At 32.5% G+C, this 21,559-nt stretch overlaps 1 protein-coding gene and 1 long non-coding RNA gene across 2 annotated transcripts in view; both read left to right on the top strand.

Moving 5' to 3' along the window:
* Positions 1 to 7,498: 7,498 nt before the first annotated feature.
* LOC101493806 (uncharacterized) lies at positions 7,499 to 8,244 on the top strand. The gene is made up of 2 exons (XM_004513149.4): positions 7,499 to 7,726; positions 7,853 to 8,244. Exons 1-2 carry the CDS (start codon positions 7,538 to 7,540, stop codon positions 8,138 to 8,140), a joined length of 477 nt encoding a protein of 158 aa, XP_004513206.1. The 5' UTR covers positions 7,499 to 7,537; the 3' UTR covers positions 8,141 to 8,244.
* Positions 8,245 to 19,177: 10,933 nt separating this feature from the next.
* Positions 19,178 to 21,559, top strand: part of LOC113788202 (uncharacterized) — a 7,684-nt gene continuing 5,302 nt past the window's right edge. Inside the window, exons 1-2 of the long non-coding RNA XR_003474698.2 lie at positions 19,178 to 19,955; positions 20,588 to 20,755. This is a non-coding gene — a long non-coding RNA (uncharacterized lncRNA). The remainder of the gene's footprint in view (positions 19,956 to 20,587; positions 20,756 to 21,559) is intronic.

Below are 21,559 nucleotides of genomic sequence, written 5' to 3'. Positions count from 1 at the left end.
ATTACTGGGTTCTTGGTTATGCTGATAGCACTTGTGTTATCACACATGATCGGCACTGTTCCCAAATCGACACCGAAGTCCATTAAATGCTGTTTCATCCACAAGATTTGAGCACAACAGCTCCCAGCTGCTATGTATTCAGCTTCTGCAGTAGACAATGCAATACTTGTTTGCTTCTTACTGAACCAAGACACTAGAGAATTACCAAGCAAATGACATGTTCCTGAAGTACTCTTTCTGTCAAGTTTACAACCAGCAAAGTCTGAGTCTGAATAACCAACCAAAGTACATGTTGAACCTTTTGGATACCACAAACCAAGACTTTTAGTACCTACCAAGTATCTGAAAATTCTCTTTACTGCACTGAGGTGAGATTCCTTCGGATTCGATTGATACCTTGCACACATACAAACACTGAACATAATATCTGGTCGGCTTGCTGTAAGGTAGAGCAGAGATCCAATCATACCACGAAATCTAGTGACATCTACAGGCTTACCCTTCTCATCTCGGTCTAAGAAATTTCCTTGACTCATGGGTGTATCAATGGACTTAAGTTTATCAAAGTTAAATTTCTTTATCAAATCAGAACAATATTTGGATTGACTAATGAAAATGCCTTGCTTGCTTTGGTTAATTTGAAATCCCAAGAAATATGACAGTTCACCCATCATTGACATTTCAAATTTACCTTTCATTAAATTTTCAAATTCTTTGCAAAGTTTATCATTTGTTGATCCAAATATTATGTCATCAACATAAATTTGGACCAGCAAGATGTCATTTTCAGTAGTTTTTGTAAAGAGTGTCTTATCAACATTTCCTCTAGAAAAATTTTGTTGAATGAGGAAAGTGCTGAGTTTCTCATACCAAGCTCTTGGAGCTTGTTTCAACCCATAGAGGGCCTTTGAGAGTTTATACACATGGTTAGGAAAATCTGGATTTTCAAAACCTGGTGTTTGACTCACAAAAACTTCCTCTTGGAGGTCTCCATTGAGAAAGGCACTCTTCACATCCATTTGATATAGATTGAAGTCCATGATACATGCATAAGCCAATAAAATTCTTATGGCTTCTAGTCTAGCTACTGGGGCATAGGTCTCATCAAAGTCTATTCCCTCCTCTTGACTATAACCCTTTGCAACTAATCTGGCTTTATTCCTAGTTATCACACCATTCTCATCTAACTTATTTCTGAACACCCACCTAGTTCCTATAACATGCTTACCCTCTGGCCTAGGTACCAAGTTCCACACCTTGTTTCTCTCAAACTGGTTTAACTCCTCTTGCATAGCAAGTATCCACTCACTATCTAAAAGGGCTTCCTTAATGTTCTTAGGTTCAATCTGAGATACAAAGGCTGTAAAGTTACAAAACTGACTAAGGCTTCTCCTAGTTGCAACACCTTTAGAGATATCGCCTATAATGTTGTCTAAAGGGTGGTTTCGGTTGAACTTCCATTCCTTAGGCAACTCACAGGTTTCTATAGGTTCTACAGGGTCTGCACTAGTTGGAGGGTCAGCTATAGGTTGTTCTAGTGGTTCAGATTCTACAACATCGTCCAAAATTTCAATAACCTTAGAAGGAGTTTTGTTCAAGTTTTCTGTAAAAGATTCATCAAACTTTACATGAACTGACTCTTCTATGGTTTTTGTTCTTTTGTTGTAGATTCTATAGGCCTTACTAGTTTGGGAATATCCTAGAAAGATACCTTCATCTGCCTTAGGGTCAAACTTTCCTAGGTGTTCTTTGCCATTGTTTAAAACAAAGCATTTACAACCAAAGATTCTAAAGTAGGACAGGTTTGGTTTTCTACCCTTGTAAAGCTCATAGGGTGTTTTCCTAAGCAGGGGCCTAATGAGAACTCTATTCACAACATGGGTGGCTGTACTAATTGCATCTGCCCAAAAGTACTTAGGTAGGTTGGAGTCCTTAAGCATGGTCCTAGCTAACTCTTCTAGGGATCTATTTTTCCTCTCCACTACCCCATTCTGCTGTGGTGTCCTAGGGGCTGAATAGATGTGGTTGATTCCATTTGATTCACAATAATTTTGAAAAAGATCATTTTGGAATTCACCTCCATGATCACTTTTTATTGAAACAATTTTCAAATCATTCTCATTTTGTACTAAAGCAGCAAACTTTTTGAAAACAGAGAATGTATCACTTTTATGAGCTAAAAAGTAAGTCCATGTGAATCTAGAATAATCATCAACCAGCACATATCCATACAGGTTTCCACCTAAACTCTTAACTTGGGCAGGTCCGAAAAGGTCCATGTGAACTAGTTGTAAAACTCTATTTGTTCTAACCAAGTCTATAGAGGGAAATGGAGTCTTAACCAGTTTACTTTTCTCACATGCATCACACAGTCTATCTTTAGAGAACTTCCTATTTGGTAGACCTAAGACTAACTGTTTGCTGACAAGTTTATTCAAATGATTTATGTGTATATGAGCAATTCTTTTATGCCAAAGCCATGTTTCATCTGAGTTGGATAACAAGCAGCATACAGCACTAGGTACAGAATTGAAATCCAACATGTAAATGTTGTTGATTCTGTCCCCAATTAGCTTTATGTGTTTGTCATCTTTATGCTCAATAATGCAAGATTGTGATGAAAAACTTACTTGAAAACCTTTGTCACATAGCTGGCTTATACTCAGTAAGTTGTGCTTTAATCCTTCAACATATAGCACATTTTTGATTACTGCAGTTGATTCATCGCCTACATCACCAATTCCAATGATTTTTCCTCTGTTGTTATCACCATATTTGACAAAGCCTCCTTCCTTTAATGTCAGGTTCAGGAATTTGGATTTGTCACCAGTCATGTGCTTTGAGCATCCGCTATCTAGATACCATGAGTGTTTCGTGGATGTCAAGCACACCTGCAATACAAAATCAGAATTTTGTTTTAGGTCCCCAATTTAAATTGGGTCCTGGTTGGTTAGTGTCAAACACAGATTTCTTTTCTATCCAAACTAGCTTCCATCCTTGATTGGCTAATTTTTTAAATTTGCAATTAGACACAAAATGTCCCTTTCTGCAACAGAAATGACATCTGCCATCAAAGGATGAATGTTTATTTGGTTTAGTAAAGATGTCATACATACTCTTAGCAATAGAAGATTTTTGACCATGTTTGACATTTCTGGTTTGCATATAACCAATACCAGATCTGTTTTTATTTTTTCTTTTGACATGCATATTTGGTGTATATCCTAAACCAGATTTTTCATGAACATGTCTTTGATTGCTAAGTATGACATTTAGCTTATCTTTACTATTTGCAAAATTTAATAAATCAGATTTTAATGATGCAACAGTATTTTCAAGTTCAATGCACTTTGCAGATTTTTCTTGTGAATCCTTTTTCAGTTGTTCACATAAATTTTCAATTTCTTTATGCTCAACATTCATTTGTTCAAGCATTTTCTTTGTGCTTAACAACTGTTTTATGGATTTCACATAGTCATCATGCAGTTCATTGAAAGCTTCTTGTAGCTCATCATATGTTGGATTAGATTGTGAACTAACCTCATTTTCTGATTCTGAATTTGTATCTGCCATGAGACACAAGTTGACTTCTTCTTCATCAGAAGATGCAGAGGATTCATCGTTATCATTCCATGCAATATAAGCTTTTCTGGTTTTGGTGACTGGTTCCTTGCCTTTTGATTTTGTAGCTCTATTCTTGTTTTGCAATTTGTAGCATTCTGACTTTATGTGACCAGTTTTACCACATTCATAGCATGTAATGGTCTTGTTGTCAGTAGTCTTGGAGCTAGATGGTTTTCTGAATTTGTTGTCTTTCTTCTTCAGAAACTTCTTGAATTTCTTGACAAGCAACCCGATTTCCGGCTCTTCAGATTCACTACTGGATTGATCTGAGCAGCTATCTGATTCAGTTTTCGATTGCTGGGCTTGAACCTTCAGGGATAGTCCTTTCTTTTTGCGGCTTTCCATCTCTGATTCGTCCAGTCGATGTAATTCCATTTCGTGTTCTCTTAGTTTACCAAACAAAGTTGCAGTCGTCATCTTTGCTAGATCTTTAGATTCTGCTATGGCTGTTATCTTTGGCTGCCATTCTCTGGTTAGACATCTCATTATTTTTCCAATCTGTTGTTCGTTATCCACTTGCTTTCCCAATGCATGAAGATTATTCACAATGTGTGTGAATCTGGTTTGCAGATCACTGATGGATTCGTCCCTTTTCATGCTGAATAATTCATATTCGTGCATCAGTGTGTTTACGCGAGCTCTCTTCACGTCTGTGGTTCCTTCATGTGTTTCTTGAAGAATGTCCCACATTTCTTTTGCTGACTTGCAGTTTGACACTCTAAAAAATTCTTCTGCACAAAGAGCAGATGTTATAATGTTCTTAGCCTTTGCATTATAACCTACCTTTTTCTTGTCATCATCTGACCAGTCGGCTCTAGGCTTGAGAATCATTGAGTCATTCGTTCCTGCAATCTTGGGAATATATGGACCGTTTTCAACAGCGTCAAGGATGTCTATGCCACTGGCTTCCAAGAAGATTAGCATCCTGTGCTTCCAGTACATATAAGCTGTTCCGTTGAAAGCTGGAGGTCTTGCTAACGATGCGCCTTCTCCCAGAAAATCGTTTGAGGCCATAGTGCTTTTATGAGTATTACCTCTCGAAAAGTTAGGCTCTGAGGCCAATTGTTGGTATATATGACCTCGTAATAAGCGGAATATATCAGAATGTATCAGTTCTTTATGAAATTAAATCAATTTCATACACACAGCGGAAATTAAATTGTGGCATACAAGATTAGCAAGTTTTATTAGATTGATATGAGATTAATCAAGATGCATACAAGTCAAATTATCAGATTAAACAATATTACTTATTACAGAATATGTTTAACATGCATCTAATTTTAATCACATATACAGATATATCAAGATAGTAAATCAAAGGAGATAAGGGTTAGAGAAGATTGCACCAAGGATTTATACTGGTTCAGTTGTCCACTTGACAACCTACATCCAGTCCTGCAAATCCAAACGGATTTCAGATTTTCTTCTCCAATAGAAAGAATCAATTACAGATTGTCCAGTTTCCTCCCCGAAACCTATCTATCTTAATGATCTCTTTCCTATTGATCACCCTCTGATCCTTGTAGATACTCAGCAACCTATCACAGAATCAAAGTACAACTCTTTCTTGTTGAGCACTCTCACCCAAGAAAGTAGTCACCAGTTTCTAGCTGGATTTTCTCGCTTTGTTTTTGTTTCAAAGAATTATTACAAACAGAATACAGGAAGAACAGAAAGTAGTCTTCAATCTTGGTCAAAAATGGCTTCTCACAATTCTGGATATCAAAGATTTGTTTATGAGAATCCTTGTCTTTCAAGATCACTTTTCCAGCTATCTTTTTGATTGTTGATAATCCTCTTTTTCTATTTGATCTGAAAAAGTAATCTCAATGTATTAACCAAGTGTTATTGTGTATCAAGAATATTCAATGTATATTTCAGATTGATATCATTGTTATTATCATTCATGTTATTGAAAGACAGATTGAAGACAGTTTATATAGTTTCTGAAAAACACATTAATCAATCGATTTACCAATCGATTTCGTAAAGTGATAAACCAGTCTAATCGATTTGCCAATCGATTATCGTGTGTCTTGTTTTTCTTGAATCTTGAAACTATATAACCCAATCGATTTACCAATCGATTCTTTAAACAACATTTCTCAGTGATTATGTTAAGACTGATATGAATCGATTTCGTAATCGATTGCAGATGTTATGTTCAAACTGAAACACATATCAATCGATTCCATAATCGATTTATCAAATCTTCATAATCGATTAACAAATACTTAAAATCGATTTGGTCACACGCTCAGAGTTCACTGGGTTTTCAAAAGGTTTTGTCAATCGATTTGCCAATCGATTGGGTTTAAGTCAGTGACTCAGCTATTTTGATACTAATCGACGTGCCAATCGATTTGTATGTATTTGTCTGAAAACGTTCTTACCTGGGATTTGGTTCAATCGATTTCCCAATCGATTTCGACCAAATTTAACTTGATTGAAATATTACAACATAGATTGTCCAATCGATTTGTATGTCACAGGAAAAATTATTTTGCAAGTGATTTTTGAGTAATCGATTTGCCAATCGATTAAGTTTAAAACTGGGTTTCCACTGTGACTTGTCCAATCGATTTCCCAATCGATTTATTTCAATCAGGTTTACTTTGTGAATTGTATAATCGATTTGTCAATCGATTACCCTCAAAACTGGGGTGCCACTGACTTGTGCATTTTCAATTTCTAATTCAGTCAGTCGATTGCCCAATCGATTATACCAACACAAACAGTTGTGTTTCCTTACACCTTTGTTATGAAATCGATTTCCCAATCGATTTGCTTCAGTCAAAAATCAACTTTTGTTGATTTCTTGTGTTCCAAGCAACATGTTCCAAGTGTGTAGGATTTGATTGTTGTTCCTGAAATCTTGCTCAATTCAAATATTAGATTTATCATGTATTGTATGAACATTGTTGAATTATTAATTATGTCAAAATTAGGAATCAAAGGATCAAAATCCAACACAAATAATGTTTCTCATTATTTTAAGAACTCAATATTTAAAAGAGATTTTATATTTCTCTCTCGTCTATTAAAAATGATTATCTTCTAATGTTAATCAAATTAGGTATTACATTTTGAACATAAAAAAAATATTTTTAACAAAATGTTTTATAATAAAGCTTACACACAAACACAACTAAAATATAAAAAAATGAGTTTTTATAATCTTAAAAAGAACGTAAAGTACTCTGTGTGTCTCAAAATAATTTTCATACCATCTCAATTAAATTAAGAAAATCTGATAAATGAAAAGAGAATAGTGATTTGACTAAATTGTCATTATCAACCATTTAGGTATTTTAATAAATTATCAAAAATACAATGTAAAAAATAATTAATTGAGAGTAATGCATGTATTATTAATTAAAATCTACAATTAAAAAAAATAAATTGCATTAGAATTTAAAAAAGTGACAGTTATTTGAAATATTTCTTCTTCCAAACGTGAACTATAATATAAGACATAGAGTATAATTTAAAAATCAAGAGTGAATCAATACAAGGGATAAAATAAATGGAATTTAATTTAATTCACAAATGTCGATATTATTAAATTGAAATACCATGTATCGAATTCAAATTCATAATCTCGCATTTGTGTAAATTTTTGGTAATATTTACTATCTCTCATATAGACAAAACAAAAATAAATTGAATTTTCCTAATTAAATTTTAAATAGATTTAGTTGGATTGGATTTGATTAGATTTTATAATAAAATTTATCGGAAGATATATTGTATAAACAAAATCAAAGGGATTTTGTTTTTTGATGCACAAATCAAAGGGATTTTGAAGATCGGAATTATTTGCAATGACTCTCTATCTTCAATACCTATAAATAAATATTAATAGTGTAGAATAGGAAACAAATGTTCGCGCGGTCGAGTGAAAAACGCGATGATGCAAGATCGAAGGAACAAGGTTTTAATGGAACAGCTGAAACAATCTCTTTTGTTACGTCTTCAAGCATTGAACCCCAGTTCTCATTCCATCATCAAATCACCACACGTCTCCTCTTTTATAGACAATCATCTTCCACAAGTGTTCAAATCCTTCCATACCCCCACTCACCCTCCTTATTCCGCAGTAAATAATAAAATAACTCTTCTTAATTTCTTTTTCTTTATTTTAAAATTATAACGCTTTTAAATTATGTAACAAACATGTCCATAATCTCAAAGAAATTTAATTTATGTATTGGTGTGTACGTAGATGATAAAGAGAGCAGTGAGGGAATTGAATGAGGAAGATGGGTCGACTGATGAAGAAATATCTGAGTTCATTAGAAGGGAATATGAGAAAGATTTACCATTTGCCCATTCAACTATTCTTAAGGTTCATCTGATGAAGCTTTGCATGAATAGGGATCTTGAGTGTACCAAGAATGGGAGATATGTGCTTGTCGATTGTCAAAGTGAAGTGGTTGTAACAATGCTTGAAAGTGATAAAGAAGACAACCAAAAAGATGACAGAGACAACGACTGGCGAAGATTCTATTAGTCAACATATTTGACTTAGTCATCGTTAATATATAAGATTGCTATTAGACTACTAACCGTTTACCTTTAATCTTTATTTTGGGTTTACTATATAAAAATTCATCATCTTGTATTTTATTTTTCTGTTCTTTTCAATAATAATAATAGATGTTATTCAATAACTTTTTTTTCTGATTATCAAGTAATATAGAAATAGATTACAGAAAATTTCATGCTTCTATTCCTTTTTCACTTCCAAGCACGTTCAATGTCTTCATCACCAATTTTTTCCTTTTCGAAACCTTAATTTCCTTAACTTCTCATATCTTCCTTCATGAAGATTCACGAAGATTCTTCTTCCGTTTTTTATCAACCCGGTTCCATTCTAGAAAGCCCAATGAAATCTAACGATATTTCAAGAATGAAATTTTTGAAAATTATATTTCCTATTTCCAGTTGAAAACAATAAAATAATATTTCAAATTTTTGGTTGAAAATAATATCTAGAAATTTTATTTTTAAAATTACCGACGTCGATTAGAAAAATCCAAAACAAAAAAATTATTTTTTCAAAAATTTAGAAATGTAAGAGTGTGATCAACTTAAAAATATTTTAATAAGTTGATTCTCTTATTTGAAATTATGGAATACAAATCAAATTATGGATACAAAATCTAATTCTCTCATTTGAAAAAGCCCACATCACTGAAATTTCTTTCTTTTGTTGGGCGGTGACAATTTTTCATATAAATCTACATTTGAAACCAAAATCAGTGTGCCATTTAGCATGCAAATTTGGTACCATATTCAAATGTAATTCTAACTATTTTTTATATTACATTTTTCTTTTTAAAATAATTGACCTGTGAAAATAATTGATCTTATGAAAAATTCTAATTTAGTGTTATTTATAGATCATTATTAATTATATTTAGAATAATTATATGATATTATGTAAATTTCTAAATTAATTTACTCTTTGTTATATAGAAAAAATAAAAAATAAAATAAAAAGAATGCAATTAATAATAAGAATATATATATATATATATATATATATATGTTACTATACTTTATATTAGATAAAGATAAGTTGCTGAGAGAAATAAGTAAATTAGCAAAATTATAAAAATAAATGTCGCAAAAAGATAGGAGATTTGAATCGGTCTAAATTGAAAAGTATTGGTTGTGGAGAAAAGAAAAGGAGTTTTAGAAGGGAATGAGAGATAGGAGTGCGACAACTCACCGACAAAAAATAGAAAAGAGAAGAAAAAGAGGGGAATGAGGCACCACATAAAGGAGGAAGAGGAAGCTAAAACAGATCTTGAAGACTTGGAGTTGAGGAGAGTGTATCAAGTTTTGGAGTAAATATTTATGATTTTAGAGTTCCTAATCTTTTTCTGTAAATTTGATGAACACTGTTATTTTAAATTTAGTTTTGTTTATAATAACAATCATTTAAGCTATCTTCTAAGATTTTATTTCTTTTTATTATTTGCTATTAGTTATTTGTAATTGTTAATTAATTCTCATAGATACAACAATCTTTTAAACACTTCTACACTTACTCTAAGTGTGTTTTTAATGAAACATCTTATGATAATTGATGCTTTCAATTTTTAATGCAATTTGTTTTAATTGTAATAATTGACCTTTTCAATTTCTAATGCAATTTTTTTCAAATGTACTCTTTATTTGATACTACTTACATAATTTCCGATGCAATATCTTTTAATATATATTTATGACATTGATAATGCTTCAATAACTAGTAAAGATAATTTGGTAAAAGTAGTATTCTCTATATTTCATTTATACATTTTTTTAATATATGTAAGGTAGTCAAATTGCTTAATTATTTTTTAACAATTTTTTTTGTGTGATTGCAATTATAATTCAAATTATTGATATAATACAAAGGCTTAAATATAGTTATAACCCTTTATCTTTTTTTAAATATTCATTTTTGTCTTTTTTTTCTCCTTTTATTTAATTATTTTGAATTTTAGCTTTTATAAGTGATGTATTTTAGTTCTTTTGACAATCACAAAAAAAAAAATTATAACAATATTTGTTCATTTGAATTTCTTCTAACAATTATCAATATGTGTCTACTATAATATTATTTCATAAAAACATCTATTTAACTTAATATTATATGCTTTAAAATTGATATAACTTTTTGGAATATTGATCATAGCATTTAGGCACATGTTTCTAACTTTATAGTTTGGCATTATATAAGTTCTTTATAGCTTAGAATAATTTTTTAGCTTGTTTCTAAATTTTGGTTCGAAATTTTATTATTTGCATTTTGACCATTTCTCGCTCTGTAGGCCATAACTTGAGTTCTGGATATTGGATTGACGCATACGAATAGGCGTTAAAAAGCTAAAAATCAGAGCTACAACTTTTGTGTTAGAATAAAAGAAAAATGTCGAACTTTACTAGGCCTAAATTGCAGATTTCGTAATCTGGACTTTTGTAATAATTTTTAATAGCGGACCACTTGTTTTTAAACCCTAAACCCTAAAGTCCAATTTCGAGTACTATATATTAGGAGTTTACTTTCTTTTCTAGAGACATGAAATATTAGGATTAAGAATGCTACAAGAAATAAACACTTTTTATTTTAATTTAATGGAAGGCTAATTTTATAAGATTAATCCACGAGTTCAGAGTTTCATCAACACCTTGAGATTCAGGTTACACTGTCAATTTCGCTTCATGATTCTATCTCTGTTTATTTCATTATATTAATATTTTGATTGCTTAAATTGAATTTCAATAGGATCGATTAAATTCATTTGACAGAATTTGGTTTCGGTTTTTAATTTAATTGAAGTATAATTTTGCGACGTTTGATTGTTAATTGTAATATTTTAATGATTGTGATGCTTAATCCAATCAAAGAAACCAAATTCACATAGGGTTTATTATGCATGTTTGATCAATTTTGTAACAGCCCGTTTTTTCTTCTTTTTTTAAAAAAAAAAAAAAAAACAAAAATCGAATTTCAGAAATTAAGAAAAAAATACTTTTGGGTAAAATATTTAAGTCGTAACACAACGACAAAAGTCAACAATATTTACAAGCAGCGAAAATAGTTTGTGAAACAAAAATCCAAAGTGTTTAAACAGCAAAATACATCGGGGCTATGAGATCTATCAAACATAGCTCATACCTCTGGGGTATTCTTGGCAGACATCTGTATAAAAGCACTACCACAAGAATTTTAACTTCCCCACGTCGCATCAAAAAGTGGTACAAGGACCCATCAAAATAAAAATCAAGCTGACAATATGAGGTATAGGTACAGTCTTCCTTGCATTAAAATAAATAATCCACAAAAGAAAGACATCTAGCCCATATACAACCATCTAATCTGATCATGCTACAAAAACTATACAATCCGAGTGATCTCCACGCGCCCCGCAATAATTGTAAAGGGTCAACAACCGAAATTAACAAATATAATATTTAAATTTCAAATGCACAAAATAAACTTTCAACTGGGCATACTCCTTGAAAGGGTTTTCATATGTCAAACATGCATAATCAAAGTTGAAAAATGAAGTTTTTAACAAAACTGCACTGTCGTATTCGAATACAGCATCCTTGTATTCGAATACAATGCTAATTTATAAGTCAGTAGCAAAATCAACACAACTATAATCGAATACGAGACATGATGTAGTCGGATACGAGACAGGACAAGTCAATAGCAAAAAATGCATTTTCGTATTCGAATACAGTCCTGTTGTATTCGAATACAACTGTGAAAAGTGCAGATTTTTCAGTTTTGAACACGTTTCGAAATCATTCAACACTTACACACAAATTCATTCAATCACACTCATCAATTACGACACAATCACAACAACAATCGAGTATGTATATACAATCATTATAGTATATCAAACATGACTCGCATGCCAAACATTCTAATGAATGCATATATGCCGATGCACATGATTCTGGAATTCCAAAACAACAACTCTCCTCGAGAGGCGTAAATCGTAATTGTACAGCCTCTCACAGACCAGTACTAATTACCAAGGTGCAATTTCTCACAGATCAGCACGATTTACTATGCGTGCAATCGCTCACAGATCATCATGATTTACAAGAGTGCAGTCTCTCACAGACCAACACAATTTTCTAGAGTGCAATCGCTCACAGATCAGCACAACTAGAGTGCAATCTCTCACAGATCAGTACGACGTGACAATCCCCGCAAGGATAAGATGAACCAATAATTCACATGGCCTAATCCCGTGGCCCATCATGGTTACCACTATCACCATGGCCCCATCGCGATCACCATGTACTATGAAATGCATGAGCATACTCTGACTCTTTCATCACAATCATTAAGTAAATGCAAATATTAAAAGATTCCCGATTTTTAATACTCATTTAACACTAATAATTTTCAAATTCAACACAGAGCATACTCAAACATATATTTTCCACCAACACACATTAAATTTAATCCACAATTTACATTAAATTCGATCAATTCAAATTCCACAAAAACCACACCAAGTTCAATCATCAATCACCTATAAATTTCTACGTTGTCAAACATAAATCACGCCAAATTAATTTTCACAACCCACGCCTCAAATACATCAAATTTAATTTCCTCAAAACACACATAAATGAATTAAATTCCTTTTCCACAAAATCACACATCAATTTCACCAAATTTCAACTCCACAAATACACATATAGCATCCTATATGCAAGCTAAAAATTTGGAAGGAGCCATTACCTCTGTTGTAGCTTTAACAAACGATTACAACACCACAATTAATTACGGTAAAATTTTGTTCGCGTCGTCACTTCCAAAGATGGCTCACTAACACCGTATCGTGGAGAGGAACAATTTTTCCTTCTGTCACTTCGTGAAATAAAGCTTAGAAGTCGAAGAAAAGTGAAGGTTTGTATTTGTGGGTTTTTGAAAAAAAAATCACCAACACTTTGGTTTTCTTTTCCTTGGAACAGAGAAAGAAGAAAGGGTGGACGTGAAAACAGGGAAAATGTTTTTCCTTCTCTCTTTTTCACAAACACATGTGTTTTCCTCGACATATAAAATTTTCAGTAACAAATGATATTTTTAACAAAATTGTCTCGTATTAAATTTTTTGTAACATAATTAAATTATTCTCAGACAAATAATCTTAATCGGGTCTCAAAATATATATATATATATATATATATATATATATATATATAGATATATATATATATATATATATATATATATATATAAATATCAAACATATTATTAACTATAATAAAATATATTTTTGATAATTAATTCCCAAAATTAAATTCAATTGAGCTAAATGCCAAAGCAATTTAACACAAAATCCCTAAAATCGCATAAATTAGAATTTAGAAAATTTAGGGTCTTACAAATTCTATAATCAAATAAGAATAGAATCACAAATTAGAAATTAAACTCATTGATAGAATCTATAATAAGTTTGAAACTTGAATAAGTGGATTAATCATTTTGGTCATTTGTTAAAACAAAAATCTAAATAGCCCCTTTCTAATTTCAACTTTCAATTCAGTTAATATTATTATATCAGAAGTCCTTGAAAAACGACTCGAGTTATTACCTTTATTTACATTTTATCAATTGTATTTGACCCCTGTGCGACAGTGGATCAAATTGGTGTCGTTGTTGGGGACTATCTGATAACAATATTAACCAATATTAATCAGTTTTAGAGTATTACTAACCATCCTAACAATTGTTTATTCATGTTTTGTTGCTCTACAGGTTAGATAGGCTTGTTGCTAGCTCTGAGGCACATTGGTAGTAAAAAAAACCCGATTTTCAGGCGACTGTCTTAGATTCCTCCGAATTTTCGCCAAAAAATCAGGGAAAAAAAAATCAAGGAATATTCCTTCGTTTAGACCATTTTTTCAATTTTTTCAATTTTTCATATTCTCCTAAAATTCTAAAAAAAATTACGTTGCCTTTATTTGATTTTTAGAAATTTTTGTGGTATTTTTATATTTTTTGGATTTTATTTGATAGGCTTTTCGATTTTTCACTTCAATTTTAGCAATAGGGACATTGTTGGAATTTTCAGCATTGTGATTTTGCATTGCATTGTTATGATGATGCATGACTAGGGCTAGTTCTGTAAATCTGCATTCCCTTGAACCTGAAATAGATAGGACATTTTATTTACGTCGTAGACTTAATAGAGCTGCTAGTGTTAACGAGTTAGAGTCATATAGTGAAAGTGACAACTAGCTGCAAAATATGGTTGATGTGAATAATAGAACCTTAAGACAATTTGTTGTACCTAATGTCAATTATAATGCATTGTATATCACATATCCTGAAGTTACTGTACCATTTGAACTTAAATCTGGTTTAATACACTTGCTTCTAAAGTTTAATGGTCTTACAGGTGAGGATCCCCACAAACATTTTAAGGAATTCCATGCTGTATGTTCTACCATGAATCCTCAAGAAGTCACAGAAGACCATATTAAGCTGAGAGCCTTCCAATTTTTACTCCTAGATGCTGCCAAAGACTAATATACAACCTTCAACCAGGTTCTGCTAGAAGTTAGAATGATCTCAAGATATTGTTTCTAGAAAAATTCTTCCCTACCTCAAGAGCTGCTTCAATCAGAAAAGAAATATATGGCATCAGGAAAATTGACAGGGAATCGTTACATGAGTATTGGGAGAGATTCAAGAAATTAGTGTCTAGTTGTACTAATCACCAGATTTCTGAACAATTGCTCATCTAGTATTTTTATGAAGGCTTGCTACCTATGGATAGAAGCATTTTGGATGTTGCTAGTGGGGGAGCACTTGTCGATAAGACCCCAGAAGCGGAAAAGGCTTTGATTTAGAACATGTCCATTAATTTTTAGTTGTTTACAACTAGAAGCAATTCAACAGTGTTGACAAGGGGTGTGAATGAAATTCAAGCTTCATCCCACAAGAATTTAGAATGCAGACTTGATGAGCTTACATCTTTAGTAAAAAAATTGGCAATAGGTAAAACCCAAGCAGTGGTCTGTGGTATTTGCACTTCTCCAGAGCATCCTTCATATTCATGTCCTACATTGTAAGAAGATCCAATTACTGATGCTCCACAAGCATATGCAGCAAATATATACAATCCTCAAGCCAACTATGATTTGTCATCTAACAGGTACAATCCTTGTTGGGGAAACCATCCAACTATGATTTCTCATCTGCACAATAGCAACCTTGGCAGCAGCAGCAAAATATTCTTCAACAACAAAATAACACACCTTCATTAGAGGACCTCGTTAAGCAGATGGTTGTCCAGAATCTCCAATTTCAACAAAGAACATATTCCACCATTCAAAATTTGGAAACAAAGATTGGTCATCTAGCCACTTCAATTAATCAATTGCAGACTCATGGGTCAAATTAATTGCCTGTGCAGTCAGTAGTAAATCCAAATGCTCCTAATATCAGTGCAATACATTAAAGTCTGGGAAAGCTGTTGAAATACCAAAGGTACCTGAAACTGCTGTGAAAAATAACAAGGTTGCTGAGGATACTTTGATACCTAAAACTGTTGATGTTGAGCAAAATAGACCACTTCCTTTTCCTCAAAAGGGTAGTGAAGACTAAGAAAATGGACGAGGAAAATAAGGACAAAGAGATCCTGGATACATTTAGGAAGGTGGAAGTGAACAATCCCCTCTTTGAAGCAATTAAACAGATTCCAAGATATGCAAAATTTCTAAAAGATTTGTGCACATACAAGAAAAGGTTAAAAGGTAATGAAAGAGTAAACAAGGGGAGAAATGTTTCAACCCTCATTCAGCCCATGCCTCAGAAACGCAAAGATCCATGAACTTTTTCCATTCCATGTACCATAGGCAATAGTCAATTTAAACATGCTATGTTAAATTTAGGAGCTTCCATTAATGTTATGCTTACGTCTATTTTTAACTCTCTTGCTCTAGGACCTTTACAGAGTACAAGTGTTACCATTCAATTGGTGAACAGGAGCAATGCTCGTCCTGCTGGACTTGTGGAGGATGTACTTGTTTGAGTTAATGAATTGATATTTCCTACAGATTTTTACATTTTAGACATGGAGGGAGATAATAAGTCCAACAGGGCGCCTATCATCTTAGGTAGACCATTCTTGAAAACTGCTAGAACAAAAAATGATGTGCATGCTGGAACTCTGTCCATAGAATTTGGTGATAGCATTGTAAAATTTAACATTTTTGATGTTATGAAACACCCCATGGAAGAGCATTCTATTTTTCAAATTGAATTGCTTGCTGATTTGGTTGATGACACTTACCCCAATATGTTTGCTACTGATTTTCCTTCATTTTCTGGTTTTCATGATACTTATACTTGTGAATTTTGTATAGATACTCAATTGTGCTCTCTGTGTGCTGAGATTGAAGTTGTCTTGTAAGTTGATCATTGTGTTGATATTGATATTTCTACTAACATAATTGATTTTGCAGACTTATCTTCGGTCACTCGTATTGTTTCGTCCATTGAACAACCACCGACTATAGAGCTTAAACCATTTCCTAAAAATTTGAAATATGCATATTTAGAAGGAAATGGCAAGTTAATTGTGATTACTTCAGCCAAACATGAAGATAAACAAAAACAGAAGTTGTTGCAGATGTTGAGAAAACACAGGAAGACAATCTGATGGACCTTGGCTGATATTCCTAGTATTAGCCCATCCATGTGTATGCATAGGATACTACTGAAGGATGGGGTAAAATCAGTCAAGCAGCCCCAAAGGCGACTTAACTCATTAATTATGGATGTTGTAAAAAAGGAAGTGAGAAAGCTCTTGCAAGCAGACATTATATACCCCATCTCTGATAGTCAATGGGTGAGTCTGGTGCAGGTAGTCCCTAAGAAAACTGGACTCACATTGGTTAAAATTGAAAATACCCACACAAGTGCAGAACTGCTGGAGGGTATGCATCGATTACAGGAGACTAAACCAGGCAACTAGAAAGGATAATTTTCTTTTACCATTCATTGATCAGATGCTTGAACGGTTGGCTGGTAAGTCACATTATTGTTTTCTTGATGGTTTTTCTGGTTATTTTCACATCCATATTGCACCAGAGGACCTAGAAAAGACCACGTTCACTTGCCCTTTCGGCACATTTTCCTATAGGAGGATGCCCTTTGTCCTATGCAATTCTCCTGACACTTTCCAACGCTGCATGATTAGTATTTTGGCTGATTTGATAGAAAATTCTATAGAAGTTTTCATGGATGATTTTACTGTGTATGATTCCTCATTTGATGCATGCTTGAACAATTTAGATAGAGATTTGCATAGATGTATTGAAACTAACCTTGTGTTGAATTATGAAAAATGTCATTTTATGGTTGAACAAGGCATAGTTTTGGGACATGTGATCTCTAAGCAAAAAAGTGAAAAATGAAAAAGGTTTTTTATAATGCAACAATTGTAGTGATCATGGGGTTAATTTGAAAATAAGTCTTTTGTCTATAAAGAAAATGAAGTTTTACATAATTTTTCTTCTCGTAGAAAACCTCAATAAAATAATTTAGTAGAAAGAAAAATAGTTATATTTAGGTAATGACACATACCATGATTCATGAAATGAATGTTGCCAAACACTTTTTGGTAGAAGCAGTGAACACTATATGTTCATTATATTCATGAATTTTGTTTCATATGCTATATTTTGAATACCAAAAAATATCTTGGCAAGCTTGATTCATGATCCAAAAAATGCACCTTTATGGGATTTTCTGAAAGGTTTAAATCCTATAGAGTATACAATAAAGATACACTGATTGTTGAGCAATCAGTTCATGCCAACTTTGATGACAAAAAGCTTGACTATATAAAGTCAAAGCTTATGACATCTATTCAATGAAAATACCTTTTCTATTACCATATGTTTAATGTAGATTCCATAGAAAGAACAATTCAGAACCATCGATATGGTGAAACAATCAAGGGTGAACATGGCAAATTATCTTGCAAAATAGTCCAAAGACCTCTGATCCGTTGTCCTACCCATGTCAAATACGAGTAAGAACACACGTAACATAGGACGACAACTCGAGTCATCTTGCAAGGACTTTTGACAATGTTAATCAAATTTAGCATCAATAAAAATAAAGAGAGGGTTTTGAGTTCTAGTTCGGACAAATTGAGAAACAAATTACAATGACGTATTAGAACGACTAATCCACTGGTTCGGGAATTTCAGACCTATCACAAATTCTACCAACTTCTAAATTGTGATTCTATTCCTACGTGATTTATGTTTCTTTTACTGGATTAAGCATCACAGTGATTGAATGATTATAGTTAACAAACAAGCGTCGAGAAACTACAATTTATTTAATTTAAAAACTGAATTCTGTCAAACTAAATTTGTCAATCATATTGAGATTCGATATAAGCAATCATAATGAAAATATAATTGATTAAAAAGAAATAGAATCATCAACATGAAATTAATATTATAATATAAATCTCAAGGTCTTGATGAAATTATGAAACAGTGAATTAATCTGAGAAATTAACCTTCCATCGAAATTGTTCTATTTATCTCAAAAAAATAAGAAAACTATGAGTATATGCATCTCTTTCCAAATATAGAATTGAACCCTAACTAAAAAAAACTGAAATATATAGTACTCGAATTTGGGCTCTAAAAGCTTCGTGACAAAAAGCAAGTGACCCGATACTAAATATTACTACAAAAAAAATATTCAGGTCACGTAATCGGTAGTTTCGACCCTAAAGTTCCGAATTGGACTTTTGTGCCAATATAAAAGTTGTAACTCTAATTTATAGCTTTTCAACGCCTACTCGCATGCGTCAATCACATATTCAGAGCTCAAGTTATGGCCTGCAGAGCGAGCAAGGGTCAATATGCAAATAATAACATTAAAACTCATCTAGGACCCAAAGTTTAGAAATATGCTAAAAAACTAATCTGGACTATAAAAAGCTTTCAAAATGTCACACTACAAAACTAGAAATATGTGCCCAAATGCATTGACGACCCCTCTTTTTGGGTTGCTACCGAAGTGTTAAAGGGATTCGACAAAAAAAGTCCAACTCTGTCTGACAAACAAATTGTCAGATAGAGCGTCAAGGGGAAACAATCCTTGGTTGGGGAAGCCTTCCCTGAACAAACCAAAAGAACATCCCATACGGGCAAACATAAAATCAAATTGAGAAGATCACTCAATTGTGGTAAAACATGCGAAAAGATAAAGACGAAATCACCAAACATTCTAGGTAACGACAAGTTCAGCGCCAATAAGTTTGATGCATTACAAGCTATAACACCAACATAACCGGCCCACCGTCCGCATTCTCTTCATCACCCGAGATCTCAACAATCTCACCACCTATAACTACTTTGGTGTAATCCATCCCATCCGTAGTGAGAACTACTCCATGATTCAACAACTGGACTTGAGCAAGAACATTTTCGAACGAATTTCCTTACATACAACATATAAGTTGTTAACCAAAGCGGCCTTTTGGTCTTCTGCATCCCTCTTTTCCTGCTCCACAGCATCAACCTTGCTAGACAACTCAGATAATATGGATCTGGTCTTTTTAGCACTCTTCTCCAAATGAACTATTCTTTCTTCTAGGAATTTCTTCTCGTCAATAAGAACTGAAGAGTCTATTCTAACTCCCGCCAGTTAAGAAGAAAGATCCTTTCTCTCTTTGTACAAAGATTTTAAGTCTTCGTCACCTTTCAACAATTTGGAGTTGGCTTCAGAAAGAAGCTCCTTAGCATGAGCGAATACGTCGGTAAGATCCTATATGAAAAATCCTATATGTTTGATAAAGACGATGACTTATAAAAAATGTGCTCATTGTTATTTTAGAGAGGAATTTTATTACATTGCTTGAACATGTAGTGTTTGTGGAAGCAGAGTGGAAAAGATCAGACAATGTTAAATCTAGTTTTATTACTTGTAATCATTGATATTCCAACTGATCTATGTTTGATTAATTGATGTTCTCAAATAATAGCTGTCTCATAGTTAACTACTTAGCCTGTTGTTCTCACTCTGTTGCCCACATGGGACTAGCATATTCTTTGCATCAGGATACTGCTTCTATTGTAGTATTGAATTAACAAACACAGCCACACATAGATTGGTTTGTCCTCTTTATAATAATTGGATCATTGTGTTATTAGTTAGGAAGATAATTGAACAATGCAATTTTTAATTGTGTATATAATGGTTTGCGAGGTATCTAATTGACTAGTTAGGAAGGTAATTAATTATATAATGATTATTGTGTATATAGTTAAAAAGGTTTATTGATAAATAGACTATTATATAAATGTGTACTAGCCATTTTAATTATTATTTTTATTTGAAATACCACGGTTGTAATACCGTTCTCTTACCTTACGTCAATGGTTTTAACAGGCTTGCAGTAGATAAAAATTGTTGAAATGGTTTGTTTGGGGATGTTCTACCGCTCCAGAAAATTAACCCTCTCTTTTCGGTGACTTGTGAGACTTCCACCGTGCGACTTGTGAAACTCTTCCATCTTGCGAGACTTCTCCATTCCACCTTCATGACTTGGTGAATTTGGTATGTATTTTTCATCTTTGTTCTATTATGTCTCAACACAGTATCAACTGAATAATCATTTGCAATTCTCTAATTTTAGACTCCGGTATAATCAATTGACTTAAAATGTGCTCCCTTTCTTATGTTTTGGATTCTATTTTCCAATTTTCAGCGGAAGCATTTGTTTAATTAAACTTTTATACTAAAATTCATTTTAAAAAATAACGTTTTCAAACATGTTTAGTGTGTCACTCTTCACTTTGTGTTGGATGTAATTGTTGAGCATCTACAGCGGTGAACTCAATGTGGGTTCTTTAGATGGGGTCCACTGTGCCACATCATCTTGAAGCAATTCCCTCATTTTCTACTTCAACGGTGAACTCAACATATTCAAGTTCTACTATGCCACATCACTCTAAATTAACTCATTCATTTTTTACGGTTTAACTTTTAAAAAATCATATTATATTCCATTCCTTTAACTTATACATTAATATTCCATTTTATTATAACTTAAAAATATTAATTTAAATGAAAAATAAATAAAAAAGTACGTTAATAAAAACTTTAATAAACTTCTATAACAAAAATTGTGAAAAAAAAGTATGAGTAACAAATTGTTTCTATTAATGAGCTAACAATAGTAATTAAAGGAGAAAAAAAAGGCTAAGGGTGGTATATTAACTAAAAAAAAACTAATGGTTACAAAATTATTATTATTTAATAAATTAAAAAGAAGTTAACAGCTATAAATTAATAAAAAATGATAAATTTATTATTATTATTAATAAATTAATAAAAGGTAACGATTATAATTATATTATT

The sequence above is a fragment of the Cicer arietinum genome, chromosome 4 (assembly GCF_000331145.2).
Source record: "Cicer arietinum cultivar CDC Frontier isolate Library 1 chromosome 4, Cicar.CDCFrontier_v2.0, whole genome shotgun sequence".
In the NCBI taxonomy this organism is placed as follows: domain Eukaryota; kingdom Viridiplantae; phylum Streptophyta; class Magnoliopsida; order Fabales; family Fabaceae; genus Cicer; species Cicer arietinum.
The sequence above is the reverse complement of the archived record's forward strand: the minus strand, read 5'-3'. Positions and strand labels throughout refer to the sequence as shown.

Bases quoted from the DNA above. Each gene is read 5' to 3' on its own strand.
- LOC101493806 (XM_004513149.4), top strand. From the start codon at position 7,538: ATGATGCAAGATCGAAGGAACAAGGTTTTAATGGAACAGCTGAAACAA. The intron at 7,727-7,852 runs GTAAATAATAAA...GTGTGTACGTAG, and splicing joins CTCACCCTCCTTATTCCGCA to ATGATAAAGAGAGCAGTGAG.